We start from the raw sequence: 22,536 nt of genomic DNA, 5'->3' as shown, positions 1-22,536 counted from the left end.
ATCAAGTAGCAATAACTTCTTTTTTGACAAGGTATCATCTAGGCTTGAGACTGAAGAGTTATTTATAACAAAGGATAAACACAAGTGGATGTAGTTTTTAATTTAACTCAAGGAACTCTGTTGGTCTAGTGGTAAGGAGTTGCACTGCCAACCCAAAGGCAGGCAGTTCAAGTCCAGCAGTGGCTCCAAGGGATAAAGAAGGACAATCTCCTCTCATGAGATTTACAGCCTCTAAAGATCTCTGGAGAGTCAGTTATATGGAGGTTTCTTCTCAACAGTGCATACAACAAGAAGTCCATCCTTATGACAGATTAAAGACCTTCCTTTTTGGAGAGAGAAAAGTTTTACAGAGAAAACAAAACTATAATGTATGATTAAAAGGCTGCCAGACACTGCTATTTTTCATAAACAGTTCTTGCCTGGCTCCTAGACAGAAAAAAAAGGGGGGGGGAATAGATCCGTTGTCTTTAAAATATCTAATAGGGATTCTGATGGTCTCAGACTATAAGAGGCTATGGTTTCAGTGTGGTGCTCTTAGGGAAAAGCCTTCTCATGCCGTCCAGTAATCAGAGGAAAAATGGCGGTATGCCTCACTAAACTAAAGAGCTTCTACAGAGACTTCAAGTGTCAGCAGCCCTGGGGTCACACCAGAGGACAGCTCAGGGATACTGTGACCTGAGATTGAAATTGTAGCCTGACATATAGGCAGTTCTGGGGACTCTAGCTTTGCACTAGTCGAGCAGTGCCCTTTATGCTGAACTCCAGGAGAGGATGCATGTCTTATAGAGCAGGAGACAGGCCCAGAGCCACTGCCTTCCACTAGTCATAAGGGGCATTGTGGCTTTCGTCATTAGTATCTCTCACTCTGAAACTCCCTTCCCTACTTAAATTCAAGCCTTTGAAAAGAAGAAAATGTGTTTCCAAATTTCTAGAGGATATTCTTTGGTCCAGCCATTGTGGCTAGCCCAGAAATAAGGAAATAGAAATATGCAATTCTACCTTCAAAGAAGTGATGGTGGCTCTAGCAGGGGAAGCCTTTAAGTAAATGAACAATTTTGTGACACTTTTATGATGAATTTTGTTAAAAATATTATTTATAGGTTGAGACTAAGGGCAATTGTGAGCCTATGTGTATGAATTACATGTCATTGAATTGGACCCTCCAAAGAGTTTTCAGAGGTGCAAATCACACGGGTTGAGGTTTTTTCTTTCTTCCTTTGAGTGGCTGGTGAATTTGAACCACCTGCTTTTGGATTGGCAGCACAGCTCCTTTCTACAAGGCCTCTAGAGCTCTCTAGAGATAGTCTTTTTCCAAGCACAGAACAAGTATCTGTGAAGAGTTAGCTCTAGTGAAATACCAAAGAAGAGTAAAGGTGTTTACCAGATGGGAAAGAGTATGGATGCTCATGGCAATGGAAGGTAACACAGAGAAGAATTGATAAAACTCACTGCTGTGGAGTGAATTCTTATTCACAGCAACCCACCCTTGGATTTCTGAGGCTGTAAATCTCAGCAGGAAGAAACTGCTTGTCTTTGTCCTGTAGAAATTCTGGTGGATTCAAACCACCAGAAATGCAGTGTTTTGACCTGTAGTGCAACACTCGTTGCAATCGACTATACCACCAGAACTCTTTGTGAGAAGAGAAGTGGAGGTTGAATTATGGAAATCTGGGTACAAAGCTGAAGACCAGCCTTTTCAAGTAGACTTATGGAAAGTCATGACAGCATTTTTAAGTGGAAAAGAAATAATCCAGTCCTCAATAAATTAGATGATTCAAGAGTGAACTGGGAATGAAAGAACTTGAGTCAGGGAGAATTATTAGGGGATTTACATCATTTGTTTTCTTAAATGGAATAATTAACAAACAATTCAACTGCTCTGATTGTGTGCATAAACACCCTACAAAATGTAGCTGATGGGCAAGTCAGTTGGAATATTCATACACGAAAGCAAAAGCTCTCCCTGCACCATTCCAGAACCAGGCTTTCTCACAGCAGGAACCATTCTGGACTGGAAATCTGACATTTGGTTCCAGTGCCACGTCTTTAAGATAATAACAAGGTGACCCTGAGGGGGAAAAAAATTCCCTAACTTTTTGAAATCTCAAACTAAAAATTTGTGAAGGTTAGATAGAATCTTTTCCAAGTTTCAATTATTCGATTTAGTATGCAGTCTTGGACCATGTTTAATAATATTAAGTAAAATTTATAAATTTTGTAGTTTCTTAAAATTATAGTTCTAACATCAACTCAACTCAACTCATTGCTGACTCATAGTTGACCCTCCAGTAGGTTTTTCAGAGGCTGTAAATTGCATGGAAGGTGATTGTCCATCTTTCTTCCTTAGAGCAACTGGTAGATTCAAAACACCTGGTTTACCAACTAGGCCATCAGAGTTCTAACATCTACTGACATAAATGGGCTTGGTAAAAACAAACAAGCAAGCCATCACAGCCAGGTAAATACCTCCATGTCACCCGAGCCATCATCCACCATATGGTGTTGGGCTGCCATCTGTGGAGAACTGTGTAATTTTGAGGCATCAAATGGAATTTGTTTTATTTGGGCCACTCTCTCTGTGACATATACTTTCCCGAAGCCATCACTCTGATCTTTATCTCGCCAGTCCTTAAAGAACTGTTTGAAGATTGGTGTTTCACCTCCTTCTGGAAGAACTTGAATCTGAAATTTAAAAATATCACAATAATAATAAACAAGAAGTTATGAATGAAAGGAAACATGGTAGTAGTGGAAAGAAGATTTTACAAGCATGAAAAGAATGCTCTGCTTTCTGTGATAACAGATGTTAACTCAGATACTGGGATCCTTGAAAAAAATGCATGAAAACCCAGAAAATTCTTGAACAATCCTGCCTTGTTTTCTCTCACAATTTAAGGTGGTGTCACTGAAATCAGATGTATGGGATGAAGATAGAATTCTTCTTGCATGTTTTCATTACAAGTAATAGTGACTACTGTTATGAATTTGGAGTTTGGCTTTTCTTTGCATTCGGCCCCAAGAGGTCTGTGTTCTGAAAGAAATGATCTCATTGTGTTGTGAGTGGCAAGACAAAAATGTAAAGAGTGGATAAGATTGAGATATTAAAAAAGGAAGAGTAACTAGCCATTCTGGAGTGATCTTGATGGAGCCAAATACTATCTGGGTTTTAGTCTATGTCTGCACAACTTTCACTAAGGAATAAGTGCTTCTAGTTACCTTGACTGTGGTTCATTATCTGAATCAAAGGTTCTGGAGGATGTCTGTCATTCTCATCATTCACCCCTATGGAAGATCCGATCTTTCACTTCTGCAAAAGTCTCTCCCACATACAGATTAAGTTCTCGGAATACGTGGCACCCGATTAACGACATTCTAGTGAAGAATGACTTCACACGCACACATTACTTTAAGCCAAATCATTTTAGGGATTTTTACAGCAATGTCATGGGCTCCCATGTGTTTGTTTTTTTCCCAGCCAGACCATGTCCACAGGTACCTGGGTATTAGTAGAATAGTTCATTTGCTCCAGGAATTCTTCAGCTGTCTTCATAGCAGCTTTTCTTTCTTGGGGATTAGCATCTTTACCTAAAATATAAAGTAAATTAAAGCAAGGCATATATGACTGAAATATTTTTGTAGCAAAACCACATATATTTATAATTTAAATGTAGCGTTGAGATGATGGTAAAATATTTCTTAGTACATTGGGTAGATTTAACAGCACAGTAATTCATATTATTTAGGAAATAATTGTCTAAATGCATCCGTTAACCTTCTGCTTCTTGGCAAACAATGTTGGTCAGAAGAAAATGAGTTTGTGAGGCTGCATTTGTGTGAGGTCTTTTAAGAGCTCTGGTGGCTAGTCAGGAGAGAGAGGCACAGCTAATTCAAAGGCCATGTCTCTCTGGTGGTTCGAATCCATCAACAGCTCTACAGGAGAAAGATAAGCAATCTCTGCCTAAGAGATTTATAGCCGTGGGAATGCAATGGAGAGTCAGCTACAAGTCAGAACAGACTCGACTACAATGAGCTTTTGTTTTGTTTTTATAAGAATATCTCTCTCCCCAAACAACTATGAGATATCATCTCACCCCAGTCAGAATAGCAAAATTTAACAGAACAGCAAACAACAAATGCTGGTGAGGTTGTGGAGAAACTGGAACCCTTATTCACTGTTGGTGGGAGTGTAAAATGGTGCAACCACTGTGGAAGGTAGTTTCTCAAAAAGTTGCAAATAGAGATACCATTTGACCCAGCAATTCCACTACTGGGAATATACCCCAAAGAGACCATAACTGACATCCAAGCAGATATATGCACACCCATTTTTATTGTGGCTTTGTTTACAATAGCAAGGAGTTGGAAACAACCTAAGGGCCCATCAACAAACAAATGGATAGAGAAGCTGTGATATATTCACACAATGGACTACTACTCTGAATTGAAAAACAAGGAACTCATGCAATATTATTCAAAATGGGTGACCTGGAGGACATGATGCTGAGTGAAGTATCCCAGTCACAAAAGGACAAATACTGCATGGTGCTACTGTTGTAAAACAGGACTGACCTCGGGGTTGGGGGGAGACTGAGAAAGATGGGTTCAATAATGTATACGGCATTGAAACAGATGAGGGAGAAAACTGTTTGAGATATGTGATTAGGTATTTTTGTCATGACAGGAGTCCAGAGTGAAGACTGTATAGTGGAGTGGACCTGAGGAGAGGGATTGTAAAACAATGAAAGAATTTTTCTTTTACTTTTCCAAGAGGGTAGTGTACTAGGGGAGAGGGCTGGGAGGGGAGAAAAGTGCAACAATGAATGATTTGGGGTGGGGGGTGGAGAAAAGGAGGAAAGGTGTGAAAAAAAATAAAGAGGAAAAAAGTTTTAAAAAAAGAATGTATCTCTCAGAAGGTGGTGTTTGGTCTTTTAATAAACTGAATTTTTTTCTTCTTAACCCTTTCAAAGAAACACCTGTAAATCTGAAATGTGATGACATCTTCAATAGCATCTTTTACCTTTCCATACAAAAATTTGTTTTGCCGCCCCATGATCCAAGATAAAGCATTCTTCAGAAAGCAACATTGCCATGGAGAAGGGGTTTTCTTCTGCCACCAGGCTCACACTCATAGACCCACTGGCATCTGAAACCTAAAATAAAAACCATCAGCTCCACATTTCTTCTTGAAATAAAAGTATTATCAATTTAGGCTGTGTTGATGATTGTACCATAAACATTACTAAAGGCATTGGATTAAACACTTTAAACAGGTGAATTTAACTACACACAAATTTTATCCCAATAAAACCATCTCAAAGAACAAAACCAAAATAACTCCTGAGTCCAATCATACTCCAAAAGATCTTTTTGTTTTGTCCTTTTTTCTTTTATTTTAAATTTTAGATAAGAGCTATAGTCACAGAATAGTATGGGTAATCCTGCATAGAATTTAGGGATCGGAAGGGGAGAGATCAGAAAATAACAGTGATGATAATGTCTAAAGTTTATTGAGATCTTTGTAGATACTAGGCATTGGGCTATTATTTTTATGCGATTTAAAAAAAATTTATTCTTTTCTGTGCGTGTACCATCAAATCAGATCTGACTAGTACAGGAGGAGATTGTCCCTCCTTCTGCAGCACAGCATCTGGTGGATTCGAACCATGCACCTCAGGTATTGTAGTACAGCTTCTTGCCACTAGGCCACCAGATTTGTAGAAACTCTTTAAAATAGATAATAGTCTTTTTGAATGAAGTCTTCAAATTGTGATTTGAGTGAAGGTTTGCAAAACTCAATTAGGCAACAGTCTCACGCTCACTGTACACACAGTGGGAGAAAGATGCATCAGTTTGAGCTGCTAAAATTTACAGCCTCAGAAACCTGGTACAGAATAGCTATGAATCAGAATTCGCAGGAGGAGCTACGCTGCCAAATTAAAGGCACTTGGTTCGAATCCACCAGCTGCTCTGAGGGAGAAAGGCGAGCAATCTTCCCTCATGTGGTTAACTGCCTATGTAAACTTGCTGGAGGATCCAGTTATGAGAGCAGCAACAGTGGGTTGAGTGCGGGGAGGACAGCTGGTTCATACTTTAGATGCATGTAATACCGCATCCTTCCACCAGGGGAGGCATTTTTCAGGATTATCTTTTCCACACAAAAATAACTTCAGTCCAAAAAGGAAGAATTTTGTTCAATGATGTGGAATAAAAGATATTTGTTGTGCTTTTGAAAAAAAAATGCTTGACAGAGTAATAAAGAAATAAACAGCTACAAAGCAGTTAATAATGTGTTGTCATTGTTAGGTGCCGTTGAGTTGGCTCCAACTCCTTGCCTAAGTATAACAGAAGGAAGCCCTGCCCGATACTGTGCTGTTCCCATCACCGCCACTGTGCTTACGGCCATTGTCACAGTTACTGTTGCTATAAACTCATATTAAAATTCAGAATTTGCAGAAATGGTAATCACGTTTTCCTTTGCCACCTAAGAAGAACTCACTTCCCCTTTATAAAAAGGAACTCAGGCCACACTAATTGGTCATTCGCTCTTCGATTTCTTGATTTAAATGAAGAGCACTTCCCCCTCTTAAAAAAAAATTCCTCCAAACCATAAACCTGATGTTAACAAGTCGATTAGGACAGAGAAGAACCGCCCCACAGGGTTTCCAGCAGACAGTTGCAGGGGGAAGTAAACGCTCCTAATGCCCCATTTTAACTGTAGGTTCAATCCTCCATCCCTCGGCTAGAAAAGGATAGGCAGGTCTCCTCCAGTAAAGATTTACAGCCCGGAAACTGCTGCACTGTCACTATGAATTGCAATGTACTTGACTGGCCAGGGGTTTAACTGATATACCTTCTGGCTTTTGTCATTCTTGTCAGCAATAAAATTATAAAGTTTCATAGTTGGAAAGAACCTGGGTATCTAATATAAGCTCTCTCACTCTCTCTCTTGCTTGCAAATAAGAAAAGTAAGTCTTTAGACTGTTTATTTTTGCTTATGGTCTCACAGTCAGTCATTTCCACGGAGTGACATGGGACAAGCCACCAGGTCCCCAGGGTCCAAATCTAGGCTGTTCTCATTCTACTAGCTTTAAGCTATTTGCCTTTGCCCTCTTGTAACACAGCAGGCCTTCTTTCTAACTAAATAGAATGCTTTAAACAGGTGAAGATCTTATAAATGTAAGATCTTAAAAATGTCTTCTAAGACATTTTTACTCTGTCAAGGTAAACCTTTTACTGAAGAAAAGAGCACAAAATACATTATTCCACTCTGCAGCTAGGTAAATGTGTCAATTTTGAATCATGGTGATCCTGTGGATTATAGAGTAACTTGCCATGAGATTTTCTTGTCTAGACTCTTAATATCCTCAGAACAGAGCAAGGAAACACTGCATGGTTCAAAATCAGGAAAGGAGTGTGTCAGAGATGCATCCTATCCCCATACCTTTTCAATCTGTATGCAGAACAGATCATCCAGGAAGCAGAGCTTTATGAGGAGGAGTGTGGTGTCAGGATTGGAGAAAGACTCTATAACAGCTTATGATATACAGACAGCACAACCTTGCTTGCTGAAATTGAGGAGGACCTGAAGCACTTGCTATATAAAAGGTCAAGGACTGTAGTCTTCAATATGGATTGAAGCTCAACATCAAGAAGACAAAGATTCTCAACACTGAGCCAATTGGCAGCACCATATTAAATGGAGAAGAGATTGAGGTTGTTAGCAATTATAGCTTGCTCGAATTGACAATCAACACTCTTAAAACCAGCAATCAGGAAATAAAAAAAAATGAATTGCATTAGGAAAATCTGCTATCATGGACCTCTCCAGAGTGCTGAAGAGCAACAATGTCAGTCTAGATACAAAGGTGCACCTAATCCAGGCCATGGTCTTCTCAACTACTTGTTATACTTCAGAGAGTTGAACAATGACTAAGGATGACAGAAGAATAGATGTTGTGGTGCTGGAGAAGAGTCTTGAACATACCATAGGCTGCCAAGAAAACAAATAGGTCTGTCTTGGAGAGGTTGAATCCAAGTCTCTCCTTGGAGGCTAGGATTTTGAAGCTCTGCCTCAGTTAACTTTGGGCACATGGTCAGGGAAGATCAGTCCTTGGAGAAGGACATCATGCTTGGAATGGTGATGGACAGTGAATGAGAGGGAGATCCAGGATGCGATGGATTGATACAGTAATTGGTGTGATGGGGGTTGGTGTGTCGATGTTAGTGAAACTGGCTCAGGACAGGGAAGGGTTCAGAGCTGCTGTACACAGGGTATACATCGCAGGCGACTCAATGACACATAACAACAATAACATACTATTCCAGGTTTGGAAGCAGGAGTGGTATCCACTTCCTAAATAACATGCCTCCAGAAACTCTATGAACTTTGATAAATATCCATAGTTGTAGAGTGGTTTCAGGCCTTTTGTTCACAGGGTCTCTCTGAGTCGTACTTAAATTGAAGGCAATAAACAACAACAACAACAAATCACATGAAAGGAAATTACCCAATCTTCTTCCACGGCTGGTGAAGCAGCTGGTGGATTGGAACTTTGGGAATGCAGTGCAGCTTTTTACCACTAGGCCACCAGAGCTTCCAGTTAGCACTAGTTCAGAAATGATGTATCATTTTATTAGATCAAATCAATAACTCACGTTGTTATTTGTTTTAACAACAATAACATAGTAATTAAAAATAACTTTAATATACATGTGCAGAGGAAATTTTGCTGGTGGAATCTGTAGGGAGCTGCACTAGTAACCGAAAGCTGCTATCTTTCTGGTGGTTCAGATCTGCTAGTGGTTCTGCGTGGGCAATTTCCTCCTGTGTGATTTATAACCTCCTAAAACTGCCTAGGAGGTCAGCTATGAGTCGGTTCTGACTCCACCACAGAGAGTAATACAAGATCCAAGAACGGACTCGATGTATTCATTTCTCTTTAAGGGTGAAAGAAAGAGTTATCAAGTGCAGACCTGCTCCTGGAACCACAGTCACACCAGTGAAAAGAGAAGAACTAGGTACAGGTGAACTCACCATGTAGAGTTTAGCCATTTTCCTGTTCATTATGTCTGCTGTGGTGTCATCATCATCACTTCCCAGTGGAAGCTCCGGCTTTTTCCCTAAAACCTAGAAAAAATGTGAATAACAGATGAAAGACAAAGACCTCTCAGCAAAGGACAGAGTTCTAAAAAACACAAGAGAACATCGTACATTTTAAAGACATAATATTATAAAACACTTGAAAATACTTACTAGGATCGAACATTTACTCATCGATTCAAGAACAACAATAAAAAAAAAAAGGTTTTCCATTGGTCAAATAAATTCATGGCATTAATTAAACAAACTCTGAGTTTGCTGGTGTTATGAATTTCCAAGAGGGCAAAATCCTAAACTCAATATTTTCAAAATCTCTAAAGTTCTCAAAACTAAGAAGACTTACTTAAAACACGAGCTACAAGTTCAGTTCTCTGAGAGAATTCCCTCTGTGAGCTTGCTTCTAAAATTAGTTTCTTAAAAGCCCTCTCACTGCTATACAGTCAAAACCAACTTGTAACTGACTCTCCAATGAGTTTTTGGATGGTGTAAACCACACAGAGAGAAATTGCTCAGCTTTCTACTCAAAGTCACTGATGGATTCTAACAGCTGGAGTGATATCCTATACCTTTGAGTTAACAAGCCACCTATTAACACAGCAGAACTCAAAATGAGTCTACATGTTTCACTCATTTATCATCACAAAGACTTTTATAAAAACTACTCTCTGAGAGTAGAATACTATTATCATCATCATCAACATATTACAGATAATAATAAAGTGTAAGTTATTGAAGACTGTAATCACACTTTCTTTATAGTAGTATCCTTGACTTACAAACATTCCCTAGTACACTACAAATGTTCAATAAGTATTTGTCAAAGGAAAGCTTAATCATTTCTTTATCCTTCTTATATATGCTGCAACAAAAAAATTCAAACAAAGCATTTAGAAGAAAGTATATTTTTAATCTGACTTCAATTTCTATACATTAAATTTTTTTTAAAGTCTGTACAGCATTTTAAAATCTATTATATGCTTATAAACTGTGTTGCCTGAAAAGAGCTCAGACCATTTATTGATTTAAAATAATAAAAGAACATTTCCTAAATAATATATTCTACTGTCTATTTTTTTCCGATAAAATTAACTGACACAGGTACCACAGAATATTAAAGCAGGAATGAAATATAAACTTATGCTAAACAATGTAGTTTTTATAACAATGTAACTATCAACTCATGCTGAAAAAAGCAAAGAAGTTAGTAAATAAATAATATGCAATAAAATTCCCTACATAATGTGCATAATTTATAGTTAGAATTGCTTAGAAATATATTGCCTCAAAATGCTCAGAGATTAATATCATAATGGCACAAGCTCAAGTTCAGAGATATTGTACAGAATTTATCTCATTTGAGAACATGCCCATCTTTTTATTATACCATGAGCAATTAAACTTTTCAATTACTTTACATAGTGAATGTAATATAATTATTTTGGAGGTGATTGCCTTGCTTTTGGTAAAAGTAGAATTAATTAGAAAACGAAACCATTTGCAACCAAAACCATATCAGAGCTATCCTTGTCTCTCATTGCAGGAACAAAACTGACTCATAGCTGTCCCTTCACTGGTATGCAATTCTGTAAATTACACAGAAGAATACTGTATAACTTTTCCCAAGTCATCAAATAAGTGGATTCAAACACCAGAAAGGCATGACCTTTGGATTAACAGCACAACCTCTATTGAGCAGACCACTAGGGCTCCCTAATTCCACTATAATAAAACAACAGAGTCTGCGTTGATCAGTTTCAGTTAAAAGCATTACTAATACTGGGAAATCTTCCAACTGGCCCAGTGAATCTGGATTTAGAGCACATCCTAACTTTTAATTATCAAATGATATTCCCCATACTAACCAAGGATATTAATTAGTCTCTCAAAGGACTGAAGCTTAGTTGGAACTTGAACCCAAGAGATTTTCCAGGAGCACACAGCACTCCAGGGGCCCAGCAGGGGTTCAGGAAGGTGAGGAGACATATTGTTAGAAACCTCTAAGGATCATTTTGCAATTCATTTAAAAAACTGAGCATTTACTAGTTCACTGGGGTATACAAATGAGTTTACACCCACTTTGCTCAACCCTTAAGGGCTTTATATTCTCCCTAGAAAGAGGAGTATAATTAAATATGTTCACATCATTTGCTATGTTGTGCATTTTGTTCTTTGAAATAAATTAAATAAAGGGTTTTTTTCCTTTACAGGTTGTTGTTGCTGTTAGGTGCTATCACATCAAGTATGACTCATAATGACCCAATGAACAACTAATCTGAACCCTGTCCTTTCTTGTGCCATCTTCACACTTCCTGACATGTTAGAGCATTGCAGCAGTCACCATGTCAGTCCACCTGGTTAGGGTCTCCCTCTCTGTCACCGACCCTCCACCCTTCCCAGCATTATGTCCCTCTCTGAGGAATAACCCGTCCTAGTTACATGCCTGAAGTATGTGAGACAAAGCTTCATCATCCTTGCTTCCAAAGAGCATTCTGGCTGCACCGTCTCCAAGACATATCTATTTGTTCTCTTGGCTGTCCATGGGATGTTCAGTGCACTTCTCAAACACTACAGCTCAAAGGTGTCGATTCTTTTCTACAACCCCGTTCATTTTCTATCTCTCAGATATATAGCAAGTGATTGGAAAGACCACTGTCTCTACAGGTAGCATCTGGCAAATATTTGACACACCCTAATTTTGAGTTATATAAATAATTACTATTAGTTATTAATGATGTCATTCTTTGCATATAAAATTATATACATTCTGGCCTTTTAAAAACATAGAACTCTTATTTAAAAGTATTCCACAAAAACTTCATCTACTGTTCCAGCCAAGACATGAACTCAGGTTTAGAACCCCCTTTCCTTCAAGTAAGGGTGACATAGCCTAGGGAGTATAATGCTAACCCAAAGGTGGACCCATCCGTAGGTTCAAATGCACCGGCAGCTCCTTGGGAAAGAAGATGAACAATCTCCTTCCGGGAGGTACACAGCCTCAGCACCCCCTGGAGGGTCAGCTATGAGTCGGTTCCAACCCGATGGCACCAAGTGAGTGACCTCCTCCAGTTGTTTTCTATGTGTTTCCTTTTAGAAATGTCATCTTTACCAATGTGCTTCAGAGTTTATCTCTCTCTAAAAGAAGTTATTTTCAATTCTTCACTTACATCAGTGTTTCACTTTTCTCCTAGTCACCAGAGAACTTGAAATAATATGGCCATTTTTTAATCCTTCCTCCCTTCCATTTTTGATTTCCCACCCACTAAGCCATTCAATTCTATCATTTTAAAATTATACCATCTACAATCATTGACTGCTGTTTATTCCTATGCTGCTAATGGTGAAAACCCTCACTCCTTCAGGCATGAATGACTGCTATTCCAATCAACCTATCTTTCCATCCCAAAAGGTATCCTATACACTGCTTAACAAAATAAAACAAACAACAACCAAAACAAAAAAAAAACCCATTGCCATCAGCTCAAGAACAGCTCAAGGCTGTAATAATAATTGCAGAAGCAGACTGCTATAGTCTTCTGAGGAGCTGCTTGTTGATTCAAATTGCAAACCTCCTGGTTGGCAGCCTACCATGAAATACTTCACCACCAGAGTTCCCGGTGCAACACTTAGAAGCCCCTTACACTGTGTTATTCCTGTGCTTTAAAGATATGGTGCTAGATAGTTTTCTAATGGTTCCTAAATGTTAGTGTGTTTCAGGGACATGCTGAGCTTGCTGTTAGGTGCCGTTGAGTCCACTATGACTCACAGTGACCTGTGAACAACAGGCAGGAACCTTGCTCCTATCCTGCACCATCCTCCCATCTCTGTCATACTCAAACCCATTGCTGCTGTCACTGTGTCGATTCATCTTGTTAAGGGTCTTCCTCTCTTTTGCTGAACGTCTACTTCTTTTTTCAGGGATTTGCACCTCTGGACAACATGTTCAAAGTATGTGAGACCAAGTTTCACCACCCATGTCTCGAAGGTTGAACTTGCTCTGAGACAGATATATTTGTTCCTTTCTCAGAAGTATATGGTATCAAGTTCGGAGGAAGATTTTTCCACCTGCATTTTGCTGATGACAAAGACTTGCAGAAAGTGAAGGACACTTGACGCACCTACTGAAGAAGAGCATAGACTACAGCCTTCAGTGTGGATTACACCTCAACATACAGAAAACAAAAATCCTCACCACTGGCCCAATAAGAAAATACTGGAGCAGTTTGGTAAAATCATATATTTTCTCATTATCTATTATCAATAGCATTTCAGGCTAAGGTCCAAACATCTGTATTTTAGAGGACCTTTACCATGCAGAGCCAAAACTCTGGATTCCAGGGTTCTTTCAGAGGCTAGATGCCATCTACCCTGCCTTATATCCCAGCATTCCCTACCAAGTATCCTTTTCTGATTAGACCGATATTCTGAGTCTCCTGTGTGAATCAATAAGATCATGTCTCCTGGGTTGTACTTAATGTTGTGCATAACTTCTACCTAGACTGGCTGAGCAATTATTCTTCGGCTGTTTAAGCTAATTATAATTAGTATAGTAAAAGTCAACCAGCTGCCTTTAAGTTAACTCTAACTCAATGCAACACCCTTTATTAAGTCTGTAGGATTGAACTGTGCTCCATAAAGTTTTCAAGGGCTGATTTTTCTAAATCACCAGGACTTTCTTCCAAGTTACTTCTGGAAGGATGGACAAAAATATCTAACCTTCCAATTAGCAGCACAGCATGCTAACAATTTTTACCATCAAAGGATTCAGTACAATTGTTGTTTGGCATGGAATACCAGAAGAATGTCTATTTGTGCTTTTTTGACTATGCAAAGGCATTTGACTGTGTGGATCATGACACACTGTGGTTGACACATGGGTCAACAGATGGAAATCCCAGAGCACTTGATCGTGCTCATGTAGAACCTATACCTGGATCAGGAGGCTGTTGTGCAAATGGAGCAGGAGAGTACTGCATGGTTTGGAATTGGGAAAGGAGTGCATCAGGGATGTATTCTGTCTTCATACCTGTTCAATCTGCATGCTGAGCAAATTATACAAGAAGCTGGACTGAGAGGAATGTGGCATCAGGATTTGAAGGAGACGCATCAATAACCTGCATTATGCAGATGACACAATCTTACTTGTTGCAAATCAGAACTTGAAGCACTTGTTGCAGAAGATCAAGGAATGTAGCCTTCAGTATGGACTGCATCTCAATATCAAGAAAACAAAGATTCTTGCCACTGGTCATAATGGATGGAGAGGCGATTGAAACTTTCAATGCCTTCATCTTGCTTGAATCCACAAGTAACACTCTTGGTATGAACAGTCAGAAAATAAGGAGACATATTGCAATGGAAAAATCTGCAGTTAGGAACCTTTCCAAATTATTGAGGAGTAGTGATGTTAGTTTGAGGACTAAGGTGTGTCTGATTCAAGCCATAGTCTTTCTGATTACTAGCTATGCATTCAAGACCTGGACAATGAATAAGGATGACAGAAAAAGAATTGACTCCTTTAGCTGTGGTGTTGGACAGCCAAGAGAATGAACAGGTATGTCTTAGAGAGGATGCAGCCAGAGTACTCTTTGGAGGCAAGAATTATGAGGCTTTGCCTCACATACTTTGGACATATTGTTAGGAGATGCTATTCCTTGGAGAGGGACATGTTGTTGGGAAGGGTGGAGAGTTCGTGAAGGAGAGGAAGACCCTCAACCAGGTGTTTTGACCTGGTGACTGCTGCAATGGGCTTTTGTGTGTCAGGAAACATGAGATGGCACAAGATAAAGGACAGGGTTCAGATCACTATGAGTCGTACTCAACTCGATGGCACCTAACAACAACAGCAACCATCAAGTCAAGTATGACTCATAATAGCTATTGCTTATTGAGAGTCTATTCTGGGTCTCAAAGTGTATCAGATCTAGACTTATGTCATATTATCTTTACAAGAGTTCCAATGAACTAGATAGTATTATCTTCAGTTTACAATTAAGGTCACTGTTGCTCAGAAAGTTTATATGACTCACACCACTGAAAAGTATTTAAGCTGATATTGAAGCACAAGTTCCTTTATTGACACTTCAGTAACTTCTAGAATAATTAGTTGTAAAAAGAAAATCCAAACCAAACTAGGAACCACAGAGTAGATTTCAATGAATTCATGGAAACTTGGGCAAGCCTTTGAATGAATGCCGTAGGTTCTTTCCATGGACCCTTTCAGGAGCTTGATGCAATAGGAGTCAGCACATTTTATTCACTTTGAGCCATTTTCTAATTCTGTGAATTGTGGATGTTGATCACTCACTCAACTCACTGCCATCAAGTTCGAACTGACTCATAAATGAACCTCCAGTGGGTTTTCTGAGGCTGTAAATTGCACAGGAGGAGACTGTCCATCTCTGTCCCAAGTTCTTCACTGAGACATGTGCTGCCTCTTATAAGTACTGAACAAAGCTACTCCAGTTTTGTTTCTGGAAATAAAGCATAAGTTATTTCCCAACAGCGATTGTATGGGACCGCTTTTAGTTTCTCCATCCTAATTAGAGCTAACATTAGTAATTATGTGAAGCACACATTCTATTCAGTATGGTTACAGTGATCTGCCATCTTCCTAAAACAAAAACAACACACAAAATTCAAAGTCATTGCCATTGAATTGTTTCCAACTCATAGTAAGCCTCCCCTGGACTTTCCAGGCTGTGAATCCTAACAGGTGGAGGATGCCCATCTATTTCCCAGAGCCACTAACGTATCCAAACCATAGGAGACATGCAGCCTTTGGGTTAGCTGCTCACTTCCCTGCTGACTGCTCCACCATAATGCCCCATTCTCCCTTAGAGCTGTTTTCAGTATATGTCCAAAACCTATCTCCTCCTTCTCTTCTTGCTTCTTTTGTCTCTGCTGTAAGTGCAAATTCATGAAGGGCCAAGAACAGGAAATTCTTCTCATCATGTCAGTATACGAAGTAAAGCAAATAGTCTTTAAAAGAAGTGATAAGTCTCCACAAACATGAGTTACCAAACCATGCAAAACGTACTTTTACACGGTTTACACTAGCACCTTTTTTATCTATCAAATTGTCAAAGGTTAAGAGAGAATTTATAACATCCAGTGCCAGCACAGGTTAATATTCGACTAGATATTTCCTTATAGCGAGGATAAGAGCCTAATTTCTTTAAAATGATTCAGCAGTAAGATGAGAAATCTTCTTCAACACCTATCAATCATCACAACCCAATAATGCTACTTCTATTGGTTGAAATAGTGTATTCAGAGATCTAACGTTGGGAATATCATCACATTTTATAATAAAAGTCAAATGCAACCCACTTAAATGCTTGGCATTTAAGAGAATGATTATATACACTGCATCCATATAAGAGGAAAACTGCAGGGGTATTAAAAAATCATCAAAAAATTACAGAACATTATCTGATGGTCCTTTGGATGATAAAGACAATGCGCTAGAATTTTATGTAAGAAATTTAGATTATAAAGCAGAAGTTACCATATGAATTATTATACAAACATAGAGATACCTGTATGGAAACATTAGACACACACCCCCTTAAGTAAGGGACTTAGAGTGATGTTTTTTTAGTGGATTATGGTGACAGAGTACTACAGTAATTAGATTGTTCCAAAGGTCACAGGTACTATTTTGTTACAGATGGGCTATTTTGTTGGTAATATATTGAAAACGTTTAGCAAAGTAAACCACTTATTACTAACACACGAAAATGGTTGGAAATATGTAATAATTGATGTGTTTTCTCCTTTACCCATGTTGATTTCCTATCAGATTTGTCTTTTAGGGTTTTTTTGGGGGGGGTGTTTACCCATTGCTCACTCTTTGCTTTCAAGAGGAGCTCAATTTAAAACAAGTCAGGGGAAAAAACCAAACTCTGTTAAATCAGATTAACAAATAAACAATCTAGGTCAAATTTGCAATTTCCAAAAATTTCAGGTGATCATTACCTGTTTCAACATAAAACTTTTTTTTTCTGTCTTACATACGTTTTCTTTCTTTTTTTTTTTTTTCTTACACACGTTTTCAAAACCTAAGTAGGGAGGGCTACATGATTTATCTTAAAATGACTGGGTACTTAACATGCTCTTGGCCATATTCTCATAATTCTTGTCTACTTTTCATAATATTTGCACCTCTTTTTATCTATTCATTCTCAAAATTCTAGCCAGTTTCACATACTTGGAAATTAAAGTCTGACAATTACACTCTTGCTCTCTTTCAGGATAGTTTTGTTCAAAAGATCAGGTTGTTCTTCAACACTGTAAAACTGCACAGTGTAGATCCCAAAGGCATCTACTTCTAATTCATGAGCTACTCTGTGGGAGAAGGATGGGTGATCTCCTTCCATGTGATTTACTGCCTTTGAAAACCCGCTGGAGGGTCACCTATGAGTTGGTTCCAACTTGACAGCACAGAAACAACATTTGTAGCAAGTCTTAAAAGTGTGTTCCACACAGGATCTCATGGGCAGAATGACAACTCTGAGAGACATACAGGGCCAGGATTTATTATTATTATTATTATTATTATCATCATCATCATCATCATCATCATTATTATCTCAACTTGAAAATTAGAAAATTGAGGACAAGAGAAGACGGGAGTTTGAGTTTAGGCCCCATTTGACTCATTCCATTGCCATCATTCCAGAACCAACCCATAAGTGTCCTACAGAGGGCTTTCAGAGGCTATAAATCACACGGGAAAATTATCCATTTTTTCACAGAGGAGTTGCTGATGTGTTTGAAGTGCAAGAGAGAAGCAGTCTATGTCACCAGAGATCCCAGAGTTTAGGCCGAGGTTTCATAAATACCATTGCTTCAAATCAACTCATTTCCGTTATAACACCTTGCAAAGGGTTTGCATTCCCACCCTAGATATGTTGAATCATAACCTGTTTTCTAACAACATTGCCAGGTGTTTCTTACAGATCGTATAGCCCTGACCAAAGCCACTTCTGTCCAGTGGATTCTAGTTCATGGCAACCCTCCTTCGGGTTTTCTAGGCAGCACATCTTTACAGGACTGCCTCATTTTTCTACCACAGAGAGCAGCTGGTGGATTTGAATCTCTGTCCAACAATTAATTACTATGCCACTAGGGCTCCTTTATTGACATGAGGTTTGTGCTAAGAAGTAGATTCAGGATGACTATGTCTGGGGTGAAAATGCAAATTCTCAGCAAAGACACAAAATAGAGTGAACCTCTGAGAAACACTAAAGCAAGGGTATCAAAACTCTTCTCACTCTTGCTTGTTAGTAAAAATGGCTTACATTTTTTAACCTCCTTAATTTTAGTGTGAAGATCTCGGTTCCTGCATATTTTCACTAAAAATAGAGCATGCTCTCAGATCCCAAGCACTAATATTTTTACTACTCATGTTGTGTGTGTTGCGATTAGTTTCTTTACATAACTGGAAAAAGAAAAGTCAGTAGCTTGCAAGCATCTGGAGCACACAAACAAATTCCAAGAGTGAAAGGAACCCTTGTTTCACGGAGTGTTTACATGCTGCAAACCATTTTATATTTTCAACTGAACAAATATTTGAAAAGAGGGCAGATATGCAAAGATCCAAACCCACAGGCAATTCTGAGGAAGCTGTGGTTCCTCATTCAGCAGCATCACCTAATCTGGATATGAGATTCCAACATTTACTCTTTTACTGTTTCTCAAGGATGTGCTCTCAAGGACTTTTACTGCTTTCTGAGATCTCAAATAAAGAGTAACTTAATCTATCAAACAGAGGGACAAAGTATATAGATAAATAAATGAAATGATCTAGTGAATTGAGTATCTACAAGAAAGTTTTCACTACTTAATTAGCCAGTACAGTGCTGTCCAGTGGAGCCTTCTGCAATAATGGAAATATCTGTTGAATGACAACCACAGAAAAACTGTTAAAAAACCCATCACGCTCTAGGCCATCGAACAGGAAGAGATTCATATCTGACCTTCCATTGGGTTTCCGAGACTGCAAATAGCACAGGAGAAGATTGTATATCTTTCTCCTGTGGATTCAAACCACTAGCAAAGTGTAGCTTTTGGGTTAGCATCACAACTTACCATGGACAATGCCACCAGACATCCCTTAACATTGTCTATTAAGATTCTGAAATGAAGCTAGTATAACTTACAGAGCACTATAGTCTTGTCTCCACATTTAAACTGGTATAATAGTCAATGATGTAGTTGTTAGGTGTCATCAATTCTACTATGACTTGTTGTTGTTATGTGTCATTGGGTTGCCTATGATTCATAGCACCCCTATGTACAATAGCTCTGAACCCTGCTCTGTCCTGAGCCAGTCTCACTCTCTTCGACACACCTACCCTCAACAGACCCTTGAACAATAAATCTGAACATTTCTCATCCCTGTACCATCCCATGTTCTCTGACATGACCAAATCCATTGTAGTGGTCACTGCATCAATTCATAATGATCAACACCACTCACAATTATTGTGAATTAGTTGAAATAATATATATGAAGTGGCTATAACTGTACTCAGCACATAATGTAGGCAACTCGATCAAAGTTAGAACCCTGCCTCCATTCTTTATGTAGGGTCAAATCTTATTCTGGTCAGCGAGCCATCCTGCTTCTTTAATGTGGCTTTGACTCTTTGCTTAATGACTTCATGACTGGACTTCTTACTACACACATCCTCCATGGAATTTCACTTTGTTACTATTTGCTCAGGTCTTGATCTGACAATTTCATCATGAAGTCTCTCCGTCATAGTAGTGCACTCTTGTCAAAGTCACTTAAGATTTAAGACTACACACTGAAGACAGATCTGTCTATTCCTCTTCAACCAAAATCTAGAATAGTCCCCTCAAGAATTATCATCCTTGGAAGAGTCAATAATGCTGAGAAGGATGAATAAACTCTAATACTCATTTCCCTCCACCCTCCCAAGCATGATATCCCTCTCCAAGGACTGGTGCAGAAGATCAGTGACAGATAAGTAGGAGGTGACTAACTGAAAGGTTGGCTGTTCAGAATCACCCAGTGGCTTCCAGGGAGAAATATCCAACAATCTGCTTCTGTAAAGATCACAGCAAAGAAAACCTATGGAGCAGTTCTACTATCTCACACAGGGTAACTCTAAGCTGGAATTAAGTAGACAATACCCATTAACAACAACCTAATGCCATTTGCCTTCGGTTATGAAAATAATTCAATGATCTTCCCAATCCAGACAGCATTTCAATCCCGTCTCCTCATTTAGTGTCATGGATGTGACATGATTTTGGTGAGATAAGGCATGTTCATTACGCAAGAATATTTATGGATTCTTTATGGTAAAGCAACAACCAAGCAAGAGGCTGAGGGAACTCTGGTGGTTTAGTGGTAAGGAGTTGCACTGCCAACCCAAAGGCAAGCGGTTCAAAGTTACCAGCTTCTCCACGGGAGAAAGATGGACAATCTCTCCCCGTGCCATTTATAGCCTCTGCAAATCTGCTGGAGGGACAGCTGTAAGTTAGTTCCAACTCGATGGCACCAACAATGACAACAGTAAAGGGCTAGAGTTACAATGATTTAGTCAATTATGTGTGGATTCTGCCCCTCAGCAAGCTTATTTTTAGTATTTTTAGATATTTCATCTGACTTTGCCAAATCTCATTGGATACTGGGTCAATCTATAGAGGAAAAATTCTGTAAATATTATTTCCAGATTTAGTCAGATGAATTATCATGGATGGATTAACCAGTTAGAATAGAACCCACCAGTTTACAGTAAGGAAGATACATGTGTTTAACTGAATTGATTTATCCAAAGTTACAAAGGGGGAAGATGTTGCTATTTTTAAATTATTATTGAGCTGATTGGCAGCATCATAACAGACAGTAAAGAGACTTACAATGTTAACAGCTTCAGTCGGCTTGACTCCACAATCTACACTCTTGATACCAGCAGCCAGGAAATTAAAAGATGAATTGACTTGGGAAAAGTCTGCTGTCAGCAACCTCTCCAGAATACTGAAGAGCAACAATGTCAGTCTGGAGGCTAAAGCGTGCCTAATCCAGGCTATGGTCATTGCAATTACTTGCTATGCATCAGAAGGTTGGACAATGACAAGGGATGATAGAAGGAGAATTGATGCCTTTGAGCTGTGGTGCTGGAGAAGAGTGCTGAATATACCATGGACTGGTAGGAGAACAAACAGGTTCATCCTGGAGAGGGTGAAGCCAGGCTGCTCCTCAGAGACAAGGATTCTGAAGCTCCATCTGACATACTTTGGCATGTTGCAAGGAGGGACCAGTCCTTGGAGAGGGACATCATGCTTGGGAGGGTGAAGGAACAGGCAAGAGAGGAAGACCCTTGATCAGATGGATTGATTCAGTGACTGAGGTAATGAGGGTACATGTGTCAGAGACAATAAGGTTGGCACAGGATAGAGCAGGGTTCAGAGGTGTCGCACATAGGGTCACTGTGAGTCTCAAGAGACTCGACGGCACATAACAAAAACAAACGTATCCTATCACTACTGTTATAACCAAAATGGTGGTGGTAATATTAGGTGTTGTCAAGGTGATTACCACTCATGACAACCCTGTGAACAACAGACTTGAATCTTGCCTTGTCCCTCACGATCATTGTCGTGCTCAAATCCACTGGAGAGTCACTGTGTCAATCCAACTTTTCCTCTCTTTTGCTGAGTTATGTCTCTGTCCAAGGATAGGTTCCTCCTGAAAATATGCCCACAGTGTGTGAGATGAAGTTTCACCATCCTTTCCTGTAAGGGACACTCTGTTACACTTCCTTCAGGATAGACTTGCTTGTTCTTTTGTCAGTCCACTGGATATTAAATACTCTTTGCCAACACTGTAATTCAAAGGTGTTGATTCGTCTTTGATCTTCCTCATTCATTGTCCAAATTTCAGATTCATAGGAAGCAATAGAAAATACCATGACTTGGACAAGGAGAGCAACATAAATAACTGACAGAATAGAAACATGTCATTATTGTTTAATCTTTATATTGGTTTATCAATTCAGGTATAAACTTTGTGGGGTAAAGATTTTCCCTGAAATACTGAGTAAGTCCATTATAATTACATTGTCCTATTTACAAATACTACCTCCATTCCCTCACTTTAGCTGTAAACTAAAGGGAAAATTATCTTAGACAAAAAGTATTGCTATGTGATATAAATTCAGGCTAAATATATAAAAGTGGTATTTTATCAGTAAGGGCACAGCCTTCATGTTGAACTTTGGTGTGACAAAGAGAAGATCATTTGGCATGATACTGCTTTATTGTAGCATATGGTCTGCATGCAATTCTTATCTTTGTTCAGAATAGTTCTACTTCCTTCACTGAATAAATTATTGAACTCCAACATAAGTGTCTGGTTTAAATGCCCTAAATCCAAGTAACAAACTCATTCAATAAAATTA

The 22,536-nt window shown here is 38.9% G+C and overlaps 1 protein-coding gene across 1 annotated transcript in view; it reads right to left on the bottom strand.

Moving 5' to 3' along the window:
* SCIN (scinderin) overlaps positions 1-22,536 on the bottom strand; it is an 89,661-nt gene that overhangs the window by 30,108 nt on the left and 37,017 nt on the right. Inside the window, exons 5-8 of the mRNA XM_006880246.1 lie at positions 9,035-9,127; positions 5,018-5,150; positions 3,497-3,585; positions 2,467-2,682 (exon numbers count right to left, since the gene is read on the bottom strand). Of these exons, the coding sequence (XP_006880308.1) occupies positions 2,467-2,682; positions 3,497-3,585; positions 5,018-5,150; positions 9,035-9,127 (531 nt within the window). The remainder of the gene's footprint in view (positions 1-2,466; positions 2,683-3,496; positions 3,586-5,017; positions 5,151-9,034; positions 9,128-22,536) is intronic.

Source organism: Elephantulus edwardii, unplaced genomic scaffold (genome assembly GCF_000299155.1).
Source record: "Elephantulus edwardii isolate Elephantulus edwardi_28Jun2011 unplaced genomic scaffold, EleEdw1.0 scaffold00007, whole genome shotgun sequence".
Lineage (NCBI taxonomy): Eukaryota > Metazoa > Chordata > Mammalia > Macroscelidea > Macroscelididae > Elephantulus > Elephantulus edwardii.
The sequence above is the reverse complement of the archived record's forward strand: the minus strand, read 5'-3'. Positions and strand labels throughout refer to the sequence as shown.